This window comes from Amblyraja radiata, chromosome 17 (assembly GCF_010909765.2).
Source record: "Amblyraja radiata isolate CabotCenter1 chromosome 17, sAmbRad1.1.pri, whole genome shotgun sequence".
Taxonomy (NCBI): domain Eukaryota; kingdom Metazoa; phylum Chordata; class Chondrichthyes; order Rajiformes; family Rajidae; genus Amblyraja; species Amblyraja radiata.
Window position 1 is genome coordinate 1630059 of NC_045972.1, and position 16306 is coordinate 1646364.

A 16306-nucleotide genomic window follows, 5' to 3' on the forward strand; every position below is an offset into this window, starting at 1 on the left:
AAGTTACCCCTCGGATTCCTATTAAATCTTTTCACCTTGAACCTATGTCCTCTGGTCCTCGATTCCCCTACTCTGGGCAAGAGACTCTGTGCATCTACCCAATCTATTCCTCTCATGATTTTATACACCTCTATAAGATCACCCTTCAGCGCTCCAAGGAATAGAGTCCCAGCCTACTCAACCTCTCCCTATAGCTCACACCCTCTAGTCCTGGCAACATCCTTGTAAATCTTTTCTGAACCCTTTCAATCTTGAATCCCTTTCAAGCTTTTATACCAAGCCAATTAACCTACAAACCTGTACGTCTTTGTAGTGTGGGAGGAAACTGAAGATCTCGGAGGAAACCCATGCAGGTCACGGGGAGAACGTACAAACTCTGTACAGACAGCACCCATAGTCATGATTGAACCCGGGTCTCTGGCGCTGTAAGGCAGCAACTCTACCGCTGCACCACTGTGCGACTGATGAGCTGCATCTTAACTTCATTGCACGGGAGATTGGGTTGGTTTGTTCATGGCTGCATGTACATAAGTAGCACTGGTCTGAAGTAGATGTTGGTGTGGATAATCACATTGAACATCTGCGGTCTGACTGCTGATGAGTTGCTCTGGATTGCTAACCTCCCATCCCCTTGTTTCAGGTGTTTCTGGAAAATCTCAACCATGAAGATTCCTTTGTTTATTTGTCAGCAATTCAAGGTAAGAGTGTTACTTCACGATTCTGTGTCTACAACACCTCCAGAGCCCTCAGTATAGCAGATTCATCCACCATGTGCTGCATGGACTCTGACTGCCCTCAGGCCTTAGTGTGTTCAATTCTAAACTACACACTGAGCACGTGCACAAGCCCTGTCTTTGTGCACCTCTCAATAGACAATAGGTGCAGGAGTAGGCCATTCGGCCTTTCGAGCCAGCACCGCCATTCAATGTGATCATGGCTGATCATCCCCAATCAGTACCCCGTTCCTGCCTTATCCCCATATCCCCTGACCGCTATTTTTAAGAGCCCTATCTAGCTCTCTCTTGAAAGCATCCAGAGAACCTGCTTCCAATCCACCCGTTTTAAAAACAGCTTCTTCCCCTCAGCAATAAGAACACTCAATTCCCTCCAATAACAGACAACACTAAGGACTCTTGATGCATATAGTGTCTTGTCTATGGTCTTTGTCTGTTCTTTTGCACTATGTTCTGTTGGTGAGATTTGTGATTTGTGTTGTGGTATGGATGCACTTTATTACTATGATCTGTGTTGTTATATGTGTTAATGGGACTAAAGCAGTGTACCATCATGTACCGAACCCAAATACCACCAACCCTGGTTGCGTGGCAAATAAAGATTCTATTCTATTCTATTCTATTCTCTGAGGCAGAGAATTCCACAGACTCACCACTCTCTGTGAGTAAAAGTGTTTCCTCTCCTCCCCTGCTATGTTCCCTGTCTGTCAGGGAGTGTGTTCCCTCCACAGATGCTGCCTGACTGGCTGTTTCTCCAGCACCTTATGTAATGTCTCTGTAAACTGGCACCAGGAACGTTTCCATGTTACTCCTTTAAATAGGATGCCTCATTTTTCAAAAGCACCTGTGACATTCCCTGCATCTTTTCTTTTCTCCATGAGCTGCCTGCGACAAAGCTCTGCTGCCACTATGCAAGTTTTGTGGGTCTGCCGAAGGGCCTGTTTTTGTACTGTGCTGTTCTATGTTCTAGATGCTGTCTCATTTGTGCTGAGTTCTGAATTCATGAAGCTTGCCTGCAGCAGAAATCAGAACATATCAACTAAGATTGTGACATGTTTTATCAGGAGTCAGTTTAATTCTGCCGTCAAAATCAGTGGTATGTGTAGGAAGGAACTGCAGGCGCTGGTTTACACCAAAGATAGAAATAAAATGCTGGAGTAACTCAGCGGGACAGGCAGCATCTTTGGATAGAAGGAATGGGTGGGGTGTGAAGAAGGTTCTCGACCCAAACCCCAAAACGTCTCCCATTCTTTCCATCCAGAGATGCTGCCTGTCCTGCTGAGTTACTCCAGCATTTGTAAAAATCGATGGATTTTGTTCCACCGCCAATGGAAGAAGTGAGTTATAAAGACTCAGAAATCCCTGAGAGAAAGTTTCCATTCCATCTGTCTTAAATAGGTGACCTGTTATTTTTAAACAGGGGCCCCGTTATTCCGAAAAGGAAACATCCTCTCCACGCCCGCTTGTCGACACATCTCAGAATCTTGCGTTTAAAATCAAGCACCTCTCACTCTTTTGTCCCTGGCAGATGCAATCTAGTCTGTCTGCTCTCACCACAAGGTTCCACATCACTGAAATGTTTGTTTGTGGCTAGAATATGCTTATATTCTTCTTCCTCCTACAAATGTTTGGTCTTTGTTTAAAATAAAAGTGAATGTGCCTGAGCGTAGAGACAAGGTGAGGCTGAGTGTCACGACTGGTGGTGAGACTGGGCTGGAATCATAAAGGAGGTTGTAGAGACTGGTCACCACATTCCACCCTGAATGTGCTATCCTTTGGCTACTGTTGGCTTAAATCAGGATTGAGAGAAGTATGATTCCTTGCCTGCGTGGGCTTTGCCAGCACCCATCCCAGACTCAGGTGTGCTGTGTTTAAAGATGCACATAAAAGCAAATGAAAGTGTGTTGATGTTGGAGCAAGCTGCTACCAAGAGCAGGCTGTGGGCTTCCTCAGTGTGGCCGATCGTGAATCTCATTGCTTATGAAATGCTGTTACAGAGTTCATACACCTGGGACATCTGGCAACGACAGTCACTGATGTCAACATGACTGTGTATTCCATTATGTGAACAGTGAGTCAAGGCCTCATCACTCTGCCTCGGGATAAGTGCCCCACAGTGAACACAACGTGCAGTCAAACCTGCAATTTATGCCAAGCTGTTTGCACTGTGTGAGAGAGAGAGAGGCTGAAATATGCTGCACCTTTTAGTTATAAAGCCAAATGGGCCAAGGTCCTTGAAGAGCGAGCTTGGTTTGATGTTTAAATTTGCATCTGCAAACAGATTCTATACGTCAAACAGTTTTGCTGCTTTATTTTCTGGGCCAGTATTAGTGAACATTTTAATACAGTCCAGTTAATGGAGCGAGGATCTATGAGGTGATGTGCAGGGGACATGATGCTGTGATTGGTCCAAGCGTGGATGGGTGGGCTTTATTCTTGTTTTCTCTTCACGTTTTATTGTCCACTAGACCAACTGGGACCAGTTGGGCCCCAACTAACCTCGTTCCCCAACGCAATATTCCACCACTAACCCGTAGCCCCCACAGGAGGCCTGGTCTCCCAACTCAACCGGTTCCCCAACGTAAGATTACACTCCCCTGCCTCCCCCAGCACTGGACTTTAAACAAAATCCAATTGGACTTCCCCTGCATGCTGCAGCACTTCCAATTGCAATACCAATTCACCTTCCCCCTCCTGTTGAAGCACTTGCTGCCAGGAACTGGAGTAAGTGTTGTATGATGGCAACATTGTTGCAAATGTAGGCTGGAGGACTGTGATGGTGGAAGCACAGAGGGTTCGTATTGCGACTTTGTATCGAAGTTTGCTGGAAGCTGGCAGGAAGGATTTTAACAGTAAAAATCGTGTTAAAGTTGGCAGTTTTAAACCTTCAAATATCAATAACGTGAAATATAACATCTAATCTGAAGGAAACCTATTAGATGGTTGACGGGGAAAAGCTGAGTAAGATTCTGCAAAATGTTTGCGCTGTCGTGCAATACCAATTGATCCTCCCCCTCCTGTCCTGCCAGGTGCTATGATGGCAACATTGTTGCAAATGTCGGGTGGAGGACTGTGATATCCCATTCAGGTGAAAAGTTGGTGGAAGCATAGAGTGTTTGTGTATTGCAACTTTGTATCGAAGTTTGTTGGAAGCTGGCAGGAAGGATTTTAACAGTAGAAATCTTGTTAAAGTTGGCTTTTTTAAACCGTAAAATATCAATAACGTGAAATATAACATCTGACAAGGGGGGACAGGAAAATCTGAGTAAGGTTCTGCAAAATATTCAGCGTAAAGTGTGCCGTATTGGGGAAGATACAATAAAGGACGGACTTAGTTAGTTAGTTTAGTTCTTTTAGTTAGTTAGTGAACCACCTCTTCAATGAGCACAGTCCTGCTGGTTAAGGTTGTTGTTGTGGTGGCAGTTCCAGGCTTTAGTTCCTGACATGATGAGGGATTGGGGATTGACTTGGCCACTCAAGAATTGACTATTTTGTAGCTTTGAAAAACTCCTTTGTTGCTTTAGCAGTATGTTTGGGATCATTGTCTTGCTGTAGAATGAACCGCCGGCCAATGAGTTTTGAGTCATTTGTTTGAATTTGAGCAGATAGGATGTGTCTATACACTTCAGAATTCATTATGCTACTACCATCAGCAGTTGTATCATCAATGACAATAAGTGAGCCAGTACCTTCAGCAGCCACATATGCCCAGGCCACAATACCCCCACCACCGTGTTTCACAGATGAGGTGGTATGCTTTGGATCTTGGGCAGTTCCTTCTCTCCTCCACCTGAGCATTTACAAACACCTGTGAAGCCATGTGTCCCAAACATTATTGTGCCCTGAAATGGGGGGGACTATGTATAAACACAGCTGTAATTTTTACATGGCAAAACCAAAATGTATAAAAATGGCCTTTATTAAAATCTGACAATGTGCACTTTAACCACATGTTATTTTTTCTATTACAAATCTCAAATTGTGGAGTACAGAGGCAAATAAATAATTGATGATGGGTCTTTGTCCCAAACATTATGGAGGGCACTGTATTCCCAGGTGTGCGATCTGCCTGTGGTAACTGCAGAATAAATTGCAAATGTCCGTTTGGCTTCTCCTGACTGCCCCTTCAATAATCATAGCTATTCTTTTACTTCAGCTCCACTTTCCCGCATTAGCCCTCTTAATTTAAGCCTTGAATCTTAGGATATGAAAGCAGGTGGGATAGAGGGGAGGTAGGAAAAAAAATGCTGAAGTAACTCAGCGGGTCAGGTGGCATTTCTGGAAAAACGGAATAGGTGACGTTTTGGGTCGAGGCCCTTCATCAGGGCCAATATTCTGCAGCGTGACTTTAGAGAGCTCGGAAAAATGCTGAAAAGCAGGACCTCCAGGGTTGTCATCTCCGGTTTGCTTCCAGTTCCTCGTGTTGGCGAGAGCAGGAACAGGGAGATACGGGACCTGAACGTGTGGCTGAGGAACTGGTGCACGGGGCAGGGATTTAGATTCTTAGATAGGGCCAGATAGGCTGCATCCCAGAGTACTTAAGGAAGTAGCTCCAGAAATAGTGGATGCATTAGTAATAATCTTTCAAAACTCTTTAGATTCTGGAGTAGTTCCTGAGGATTGGCGGGTAGCAAACGTAACCCCACTTTTTAAGAAGGGAGGGAGAGAGAAAACGGGGAATTACAGACCAGTTAGTCTAACATCGGTAGTGGGGAAACTGCTAGAGTCAGTTATTAAAGATGGGATAGCAGCACATTTGGATAGTGGTGAAATCATTGGACAAAGTCAGCATGGATTTACAAAAGGTAAATCATGTCTGACGAATCTTATAGAATTTTTCGAGGATGTAACTAGTAGCGTGGATAGGGGAGAACCAGTGGATGTGGTGTATCTGGACTTCCAGAAGGCTTTCGACAAGGTCCCACATAAGAGATTAGTTTACAAACTTAAAGCATACGGCATTGGGGGTTCAGTATTGATGTGGATAGAGAACTGGCTGGCAAACAGGAAGCAAAGAGTAGGAGTAAACGGGTCCTTTTCACAATGGCAGGCAGTGACTAGTGGGGTACCGCAAGGCTCAATGCTAGGACCCCAGCTATTTACAATATATATTAATGATCTGGATGAGGGAATTGAAGGCAATATCTCCAAGTTTGCGGATGACACTAAGCTGGGGGGCAGTGTTAGCTGTGAGGAGGATGCTAGGAGACTGCAAGGTGACTTGGATAGGCTGGGTGAGTGGGCAAATGTTTGGCAGATGCAGTATAATGTGGATAAATGTGAGGTTCTCCATTTTGGTGGCAAAAACAGGAAAGCAGACTATTATCTAAATGGTGGCCGACTAGGAAAAGGGGAGATGCAGCGAGACCTGGGTGTCATGGTACACCAGTCATTGAAAGTGGGCATGCAGGTGCAGCAGGCAGTGAAGAAAGCGAATGGTATGTTAGCTTTCATAGCAAAAGGATTTGAGTACAGGAGCAGGGAGGTTCTACTGCAGTTGTACAGGGTCTTGGTGAGACCACACCTGGAGTATTGCGTACAGTTTTGGTCTCCAAATCTGAGGAAGGACATTATTGCCATAGAGGGAGTGCAGAGAAGGTTCACCAGACTGATTCCTGGGATGTCAGGACTGTCTTATGAAGAAAGACTGGATAGACTTGGTTTATACTCTCTAGAATTTAGGAGATTGAGAGGGGATCTTATAGAAACTTACAAAATTCTTAAGGGGTTGGACAGGCTAGATGCAGGAAGATTGCTCCCGATGTTGGGGAAGTCCAGGACAAGGGGTCACAGCTTAAGGATAAGGGGGAAATCCTTTAAAACCGAGATGAGAAGAACTTTTTTCACACAGAGAGTGGTGAATCTCTGGAACTCCCTGCCACAGAGGGTAGTCGAGGCCAGTTCATTGGCTATATTTAAGAGGGAGTTAGATGTGGCCCTTGTGGCTAAGGGGATCAGAGGGTATGGAGAGAAGGCAGGTACGGGATACTGAGTTGGATGATCAGCCATGATCATATTGAATGGCGGTGCAGGCTCGAAGGGCCGAATGGCCTACTCCTGCACCTAATTTCTATGTTTCTATCAGGTGTAGGGAAGAAGTGAGGCCATTCCTTGTGTGCGGAGCAGCCCTGCCGTGTGCTGGAAGATGATCCGTGGTGAAGGAATAAAGGAGCCACGGGGGGGGGGGGTCAGCATCATTGGCACCATTCAACCGAGGAGGAGAGACTGGCAGAATAGGAAGCAGCAAGCAGGGAGAGCAGGGAGTCATGGCAGGTGCCTGTGTGTGCTGGTCACAGTGGAGGAAGGGAAGTATCATGGCTGCCAATCTGCACCCTGCTGTCAGCTTCACATGGAGCATCTTTGATCATCTCCAGTTGGGGCATGTGTGTGCCGGCAGGTGAATGTGCAGCACGGGAAGCTGGGCTCTGTAACCACTATGGCTTTGCCTTGTGGATGGTGGCAATGTCATTTTGACTCGTGCCCATCGCTCCAGACACAGTGACGGGACCAGGAGAGTCGGGGTAGAGCTGAAGGATGTTGGGTGAGCATGAGTGGCGAAGTAGGCACTTGCCGGATATCGGTCAAGGTTTGCTTGTCGTAGTGTTATGGCTGTGAATATGTGTGTAAACTATTAACACCCATTAGTTGCTGTAGAGCAGGGGCCTCCAAACATTTCAGCATGAGGGCCACATTATATATTTGGCACATTTTTGCGGGCCGTGGGAAAAAATAAAGAAATGTCAGTTTTATAAATTTATCGTGAAATATAATTATCATGAGGTGACGGCCAGGCTCCAACTCGCCCCGACTCCCGCAGCTCTGGGCATGCACCCACTCAAACCCACCCACTCATCCACTCACTCACCCACCCACTCACTTACTCACTCAAACCCACCCACTCACACACTCACTCACCCACCCAAAAAACCCACCCACCCAAACTCACTCACCCACCCACTCACTCACTCACCCACCCACCCATCCACCCACCCAAACTCACTCACCCACCCAATCAATCACCCACTCACCCAATCAATCACCCACTCACTCACTCACTAATAGGCCGCTGCCGCTGACCGTCACTGTCTTCCCGGGGCCACCGATGCTGCTGCCACTGACCCGTATCTCTACTCCAGCCCCCCACGGGCCTCCACCAGTGACTCCGCCAACCCTCGCCTCTCCACCAGCCACCAGCGGGCCAGAGCCGTCACCTCACCAGAGTTCTGCTCAGCACCAGGCCCACATCCCCACGATGTAGACAGCACGTGGCCTGACTCTGCTGGGTCCTAGTGCTCCCCACACCCTACAGGGAACCTCGGTAGTGATGGGTCTTCCCCTTCCCCCTCTTTTAACCAGGTTACCCCGACCACGCACCCACTAGTTAAAATTCCACGGTGTTTATTTTGGCTTTTTTTTACAGAGGTGCCGGAGCGACGCTCCAGTGAGCTCCGGCAGCACTGAACCCCTGGGTATTAATCAAGTACAACTAACGGTAACCTGTCAGCAGCTGCACACAAACCCTCAACTTGATAGCCTACAGCAAACTGGCGTGTAAGTTGCCACACTACCACAGAACCCGCTAAATAGTCCGCCACATGGAACGTGTTAAGAGATTGCTGTGGGCCGGATAAAATCCCGTGACAGGCCAGATGTGGCCTGCGGGTCCTGCTGTAGAGTGGTTGGGTTTTATATCTATCCCAATCAATCTAAGCGCTGAGAAGAGTGAAAAAGGATATTTCAACTTTTTGTTTTGAGAGTTGCTTCTCAATAATGTGACAGCAGCAGGCAAGTCTCTCCCTGCACCCGGGTGTGTACACGTTCCTGCCACCACACCAAGCGTCTCTCCCTGCAACCGGGTGTGTACACGTTCCTGCCACCACACCAAGCGTCTCTCCCTGCACCCGGGTGTACACGTTCCTGCCACCACACCAAGCGTCTCTCCCTGCAACCGGGTGTGTACACGTTCCTGCCACCACACCAAGCGTCTCTCCCTGCACCCGGGTGTACACGTTCCTGCCACCACACCAAGCGTCTCTCCCTGCAACCGGGTGTGTACACGTTCCTGCCACCACACCAAGCGTCTCTCCCTGCACCCGGGTGTACACGTTCCTGCCACCACACCAAGCGTCTCTCCCTGCACCCGGGTGTACACGTTCCTGCCACCACACCAAGCGTCTCTCCCTGCAACCCGGGTGTGTACACGTTCCTGCCACCACACCAGGCGTCTCTCCATGCACCCGGGTGTACACGTTCCTGCCACCACACCAGGCTTTTCTTCATTTCAATAATTTAAAAAAATTAATAATAAAAAATAATCAAAGCAATAACTATGCAAAACTCCTAATATATTCTTTGTGTGTCTTAGTGTCTATACATTCAGTATTGCTCGTGTTATACCATTAGTGTTAGCACCTCTGGTTTTCCCTATGGGCCTGTCCCACTTAGGCGACTCTTTAGGCGACTGTCAGGGACTAGTTTTAATGAAATTCACCTACGACACCGGCGACAACCTACGACAGCAAATATTGTTGCCACTGTCGCCGAATATTTTTCACCATGTTGAAATTTTTGCGCCAGTCGCCTGTAGTCACCCAAAAAATCGCCTAAGTGGGACGGTCCCATTACACTCAGCATCATTACAGCCGTCTGGCCCCCTAGAGTAATGTCCCTCCCTTGTTTGAGGCAAGTCTCCACCAGACTCAACCCCTTAATGTCGCCCTGCTCCTGTCCCCACCTTGATACACTCATCACTGACAGATGGCACAATGGGCTAAGTGTTCGGCTGGCAACCGGAAGGTAGCCGGTTCGAATCCCACTTGGAGTGCATACTGTCGTTGTGTCCTTGGGCAAGACACTTCACCCACCTTTGCCTGTGTGTGAATGTGTGTGAGTGATTGGTGGTGGTCGAAGGGGCCGTAGGTGCAGATTGGCAGCCACGCTTCCGTCAGTCTGCCCCAGGGCAGCTGTGGCTACAGAAGTAGCTTACCACCACCGAGTGTGACTGAGGAGTGAATGAATAATGCGATGTAAAGCGCCTTGAGTATTAGAAAGGCGCTATATAAATCCCATCCATTATTATTATTATTATTATTATTATTATTATTATCACCCATCCCAAAGTCCTGTGTCTCATAGAATCACAGAGTGACACAGTATGGACACAGGCCCTTCGACCCATCTTGCCCACACTGGCGAACCTTGAATGCCTTTTACGCCCCCTCATTTCTCTCCATCCCCTCGTCCCCTTCCCCCACATCCCTCCCTCCAGTTTTACATTTCACTCCTCTTCACTCATCTGACACGCTTTTGTCCCCTTTTCACCTCAGGCCTTTGTCACTTACTCCACCCATCTGCCAATCAAATCCCTCTCGCCTCAATTCATCTATCACCTGTGTAGGAAAGAATTGCAGGTGCTGTTAATCTGAAGAAGGGTCTCGTCCCGAAACGTCACCTATTCCTTTTCTTCAGTCGCTGTCTGACCCGCTGAGTTACTCCAGCTTTTTGTGCCTGTCGACATCTATCATCCGCCAGACTTGCTCCAACCCCTCATCTCCTTCCTCCACTTCTCCAGCACTTTACTTGCTACAGGCAGCCTTTGTTACTTTAATGATTTCAGATTTCCAACAATCTTTTGCTTGTTGTTCATAATAATAATAATAGATAAGCATGGGCAGTTTATCTAGAAGCCTGAGCCCATGGTTTGAACGGCACTAGTAATCTTGTTGTATCTCTTCAATAATGCCTCTTGTTTATTCTCAGTGAGGCCTGAAGAGGTTTCCCTGACCCTGGGAGGATTATGTTTCAGTTTGAAGTAGCAACTTTTAATTTACAAAATTCACCTGAAAGACGGCTGTGTTTCCGCGGGCATGTCTGAGTGATTTTGGAACAACACCTTCAGTAGTTGGAATGCCCTCTGGTCTTCAGCCTTCAGGTGCAGATGTTTCTTACAGCATCTCCCCACTTTCCAGAGAAACTTGTATCAAATTCTTTGGAGAGCCTGGAGGCGTGAGGCTTCCCTCGAGATCAAGCAACGTGTGTGGAGAGAGAAACTAAGCTGTTTCACTCACTGACTTTTCATTTCAGAGGCTGTTTTGGATTTTCATTATCTGCAGAATTCTGCTTATGGAAACTGAGTTTCCAACGAAGAAGAGTCTTGACCCGAAACGTCACCCATTCCTTCTCCAGAGATGTTGCCTGTCCCGCTGAGTTGCTCCAGCATTGTGTCTAGAAACACTGGGCTTCTAGAAACACTGCGATTGTTCACTGATAATCAAAGAAAAGGGGAATAACATTGAGACTATTCAAAAGCATAGAATATTGAAAAGTACAGCACATCAACATGGTGCCAAATTAAACTAATCCTATCTGTCTACATGTGTTCCAAACCCCTCCATTTCCTGCATATTCATGTACTGGTTTAAATGCCTCTTATACATTGTTATCTAAACTAAACTATTATACCTGCTTACCATGCCAGGAAGCACATTTTAGAAACCACCTCTGAAAAAAATCTCCTTTAATCTCTGCCGCTCTTAACTTAAACCTATGCCCTAAATATTTGACATTTCCACCCTGGGGTATATGACCATCTATCTACGCATTCATAATTTGTCAGTTCACCTCTTGGCCCTCAACACTCCAGAAAAAATCATTAAATTTGTCCATTGGCGATGGGTCCTCTGTTGTTTGTCATCAATATCTACACTTTGGATGACAATGTTACTAACATGGTTAGTAAGTTTGTAGATGATATTAGAATTGGTTGTGCACTAAAGAAGGTTATCTAAGATTAGAAGAGGATGTAGATTAACTGGGAAAGTGGGCCAAAGAATGGCAGATTCATTTAACTTGGACATGTGAGAGGTTTTGGATTTTTACTTAACCTAGAGCAGAATTTGCATACTAAATGATAGGGTGTGGAGAACAGAGACCGAGAGTACAAGTACATAGTTCCATGAAAATGGCGATATCGGTAGACGGTGAAGACATGGCACGTTTGCTGTCATCGGTCAGGGCATTGAGTACGTCATCGTGTAACCACACAGGTCATTGGTGAGACAACATTTGGAGTACAGTGTGCAGTACTGGTCACCCAGCTATACGAAGGATGTCATTAAGATGGAGAGGGTGCAGAAAAGACTTGGGAGGATATTACCAAGACAGGAGAGCATGCATTAAAAGAAGGAACTACATAGACTGGGACTTTTTCGTCTGATGCATAGGAGACTGGTGACCAAGTAAAAGTATCTAAAATCACAAGGGGTGTAGATGAGGTAAATCGTCACAATCTTTTTCCCAGTGTAGGCAAGTCCAAAACTAGAGGGTATAGGTTTAATGTAGAAACAAGGAACTGCAGATGCTGGTTCACAAAAAAGGCACAAGTGTTGTAGTTACTGTGGGTCAGGCGGCATCTCTGGGGCAAAAGGGTAGGTGCCATTGTGGGTTGCGACCCTTCATCAGACTGATTATAAGGGGAGAGAGGTAAGGCAGGACAAAGAGAATATTGATTTCTCCATCTTCAAGTAACCTTTACTTTATCTCTCTCCGTCCCTCCCCACCATAGTTCTCCGACTAGTTTCGCTCTCCTGATTAATTTTACCGATTGTATATCTCCTTATCACCTTCCTCGCAGCTAACAATGAGCCATTCTATATTTCCTTATCATCGTCTGCTTTGATCTGTCGCTCTCACACCTTACCCTTCCATATACCCTTCCTACTAGAGAAGGGGCAGTGCTGGGACCTCCTGTTAGGAAATGAGACGGGTCAGGTGGCGGAGGTATGCGTTGGGGAACACTTTGGGTCCAGTGATCACAATACCATTAGTTTCAATATAATTATGGAGAGGGTCAGAACTGGACCTAGGGTTGAGATTTTTGATTGGAGAAAGGCTAACTTTGATGAGATGCGAAAGGATTTAAAAGGAGTGAATTGGGACATTTTGTTTTATGGGAAGGATGTAGAAGAGAAATGGGGGACATTTAAAGGGGAAATTTTAAGAGTACAGAATCTTTATGTCCCTGTTCGGCTGAAACGAAATAGTAAAAATTGGAAAGAGCCCTGGTTTTCAAGGGAAATTGGACACGGTTCGGAAAAAGAGAGAGATCTACAATAATTATAGGCAGCATGGAGTGAATGAGGTGCTTGAGGAGTATAAAGAATGTAAAAAGAATCTTAAGAAAGAAATTAGAAAAGCTAAAAGAAGATATGAGGTTGCTTTGGCAAGTAAGGTGAAAGTAAATCCAACGGGTTTCTACAGCTACATTAATAGCAAAAGGATAACGAGGGATAAAATTGGTCCATTAGAGAGACAGAGTGGACAGCTATCTGCAGAGCCAAAAGAGATGGGGGAGATATTGAACAATTTATTTTCTTCGGTATTCACCAAGGAGAAGGATATTGAATTATGTGAGGTAAGGGAAACAAGTAGAGTAGCTATGGATACTACGAGATTCAAAGAAAAAGAAGTACTGACACTTTTGAAAAATATAAAAGTGGTTAAGTCTCCGGGTCGTGGCAGGATATTCCCTAGGACATTGAGAGAAGTTAGTGTTGAAATAGCAGGGGCTATGACAGAAATATTTCAAATTTCATTAGAAACGTGAATAGTGCCCGAGGATTGGCGTACTGCGCATGTTGTTCCATTGTTTAAAAAGGGTTCTAAGAGTAAACCTAGCAATTATAGACCTGTTAGTTTGACTTCAGTGGTGGGCAAATTAATGGAAAAGATACTTAGAGATAATATATATATATAAGCATCTGGATAAACAGGGTCTGATTAGGAACAGTCAACATGGATTTGTGCCTGGAAGGTCATGTTTGACTAATCTTCTTGAATTTTCTGAAGAGGTTACTAGGGAAATTGATGAGGGTAAAGCAGTGGATGTTGTCTATATGGACTTTAGTAAGGCCTTTGACAAGGTTCCTCATGGAAGGTTGGTTAAGAAGGTTCAATTGTTGGGTATAAATGCAGGAGTAGCAAGATGGATTCAACAGTAGGACATGATTCAACAGGGAAGATTCAAACAAGAGGACATGACTTCAGAATTAAGGGACAGAAGTTTAGGGGTAACATGAGGGGGAACTTCTTTACTCAGAGAGTGGTAGCGGTGTGGAATGAGCTTCCAGTGGAAGTGGTGGCGGCAGGTTTGTTGGTATCATTTAAAAATAAATTGGATAGGCATATGGATGAGAAGGGAATGGAGGGTTATGGTATGAGTGCAGGCAGGTGGGACTAAGGGAAAAAAATTGTTCGGCGCGGACTTGTAGGGCCGAGATGGCCTGTTTCCGTGCTGTAATTGTTATATGGTTATATGGTTAACAGTGGCTGAATGGGAGACGCCAGAGAGTAATGGTGGATGGCTGTTTGTCAGGTTGGAGGCAGGTGACTAGTGGGGTGCCTCAGGGATCTGTGTTGGGTCCACTGTTGTTTGTCATGTACATCAATGATCTGGATGAAGGTGTGGTAAATTGGATTAGTAAGTATGCAGATGATACTAAGATAGGTGGTGGTGTGGATAATGAAGTAGATTTCCAAAGTCTACAGAGAGATTTAGGCCATTTGGAAGAATGGGCTGAAAGATGGCAGATGGAGTTTAATGCTGAATAGTGTGAGGTGCTACATCTTGGCAGGACAAATCAAAATAGGATGTACATGGTAAATGGTAGCGAATTGAGGAATGCAGTTGAACAGAGGGATCTAGGAATAACTGTGCATAGTTCCCTGAAGGTGGAATCTCATGTAGATAGGGTGGTAAAGAAAGCTTTTGGTATGCTAGCCTTTATAAATCAGAGCATTGAGTATAGAAGTTGGGATGTAATGTTAAAATTGTACAAGGCATTGGTGAGACCAATTCTGGAGTATGGTGTACAATTTTGGTCACCCAATTATAGGAAGGATGTCAACAAAATAGAGAGAGTGCAGAGGAGATTTACTAGAATGTTGCCTGGGTTTCAGCAACTAAGTTACAGAGAAAGGTTGAATAAGTTAGGTCTTTATTCTCTGGAACGCAGAAGGTTAAGGGGGGACTTGATAGTGGTCTTTAAAATGATGAGAGGGATAGACAGAGTTGACGTGGACAAGCTTTTCCCATTGAGAGTAGGGAAGATTCAAACAAGAGGACATGACTTCAGAATTAAGGGACAGAAGTTTAGGGGTAACATGAGGGGGAACTTCTTTACTCAGAGTGGTAGCGGTGTGGAATGAGCTTCCAGTGGAAGTGGTGGCGGGAGGTTCGTTGGTATCATTTAAAAATAAATTGGATAGGCATATGGATGAGAAGGGAATGGAGGGTTATGGTATGAGTGCAGGCAGGTGGGACTAAGGGAAAAAAATTGTTCGGCACGGACTTGTAGGGCCGAGATGGCCTGTTTCCGTGCTGTAATTGTTATATGGTTATATGGTTAAAATCTAAATCATACCGTAGCTTTTTTAAATCGTGGGAATAAAAGCAAAGAGCATGAATCACGCCCTCCTTTCAACCTCTTCACTAGTCACAAATTTCCCTGTAATTATGAATAGTATATTTCAGTCCAGTTCCCATCAAGTCTCAACAAGACCAACGTTGCATTACACAGGTAGATACTTCTTACGAGAATTCCCTGATTTTGTAACTAATGAGACGTATGAATGAAGCAATTTCCTTCATTTCCTTTCAAGTGGTCACTGCCTGGAGCTTGAGGTTTTTCTGATTAAGTTATCACATGTTTCTGCACCTTGAGTTCTGAAACAAAGTGTTGTAAAGCAACATCCTGGTGAACCTTTCTGCACCCTTTGTAACGTAATGACATCCCTCCTATAGCTGGCAAGTGTGGTATCTAATGATGGACTGGCTTACAGGAATTTCTGAGTCACCATTGAACCCAGCCAGGACTACTGCCTTTTCTGCCGCACCACTCGGTCTTGTCCCTCAAGTGTAAAGTCTGCAATTCGTGTAACCTCTGTTGCTGCAGGTTTGTCAGTGCTGTCGGACGTGTACCCAGCCCGAATCCTGCCACAATTACTCAACGAATATCAAGTATCATCACAGGAAGCTGAGAAAACACGATCTGTGGAGACGCGGATGAAAATTGGAGAGGTCCTGATGAGGAGTACGAGAGCTTTGGGTGAGGCAGCCATGACAATACCCTGCGCAGGGATGCTTGCTGTCAGTGTCTGTGGAAGATACGAGGGTCAAAGCTGCTTAAACCCTATTACTGGTTGGGTGAACTGGGTGTGAACCACACCAGGGCAGCATCAGCATATCTTTCTGTTCAACCTCACTGCCCGTATTTAAGGATAAAGAACTCAAAATCAAGGAGGGCTGAAGAGATGAAGGGTCCAAGTGTACGGTATACTAAAGTGTAGCCGGCTTCAAAAGAATAATCAAAAGTCAAGGGACAACTGACCTTTAACTGGACAGACAGGATATAAATAGGAGGCGGTTTGGTTGTGGATAAAAGAGCCTGCAGATGCTGGAATCCAGAATAAAAAACATACCAGAGGAAGAACTCAGTGGGTTGGGCAGAGAGAGGTGTATGTCGAGATCCTGCAGTCCGCCCCATCCATCCTTTGTCTCTCTTCCTATTTTAATT

At 45.5% G+C, this 16306-nt stretch overlaps 1 protein-coding gene across 2 annotated transcripts in view; it reads left to right on the top strand.

The window, feature by feature from the left end:
• Positions 1-16306, top strand: part of tango6 (transport and golgi organization 6 homolog) — a 54810-nt gene that overhangs the window by 35589 nt on the left and 2915 nt on the right. For both annotated transcript variants that reach the window (XM_033035608.1, XM_033035609.1), the window contains exons 14-15: positions 641-698; positions 15686-15838. In XM_033035608.1, the coding sequence (XP_032891499.1) occupies positions 641-698; positions 15686-15838 (211 nt within the window). The remainder of the gene's footprint in view (positions 1-640; positions 699-15685; positions 15839-16306) is intronic.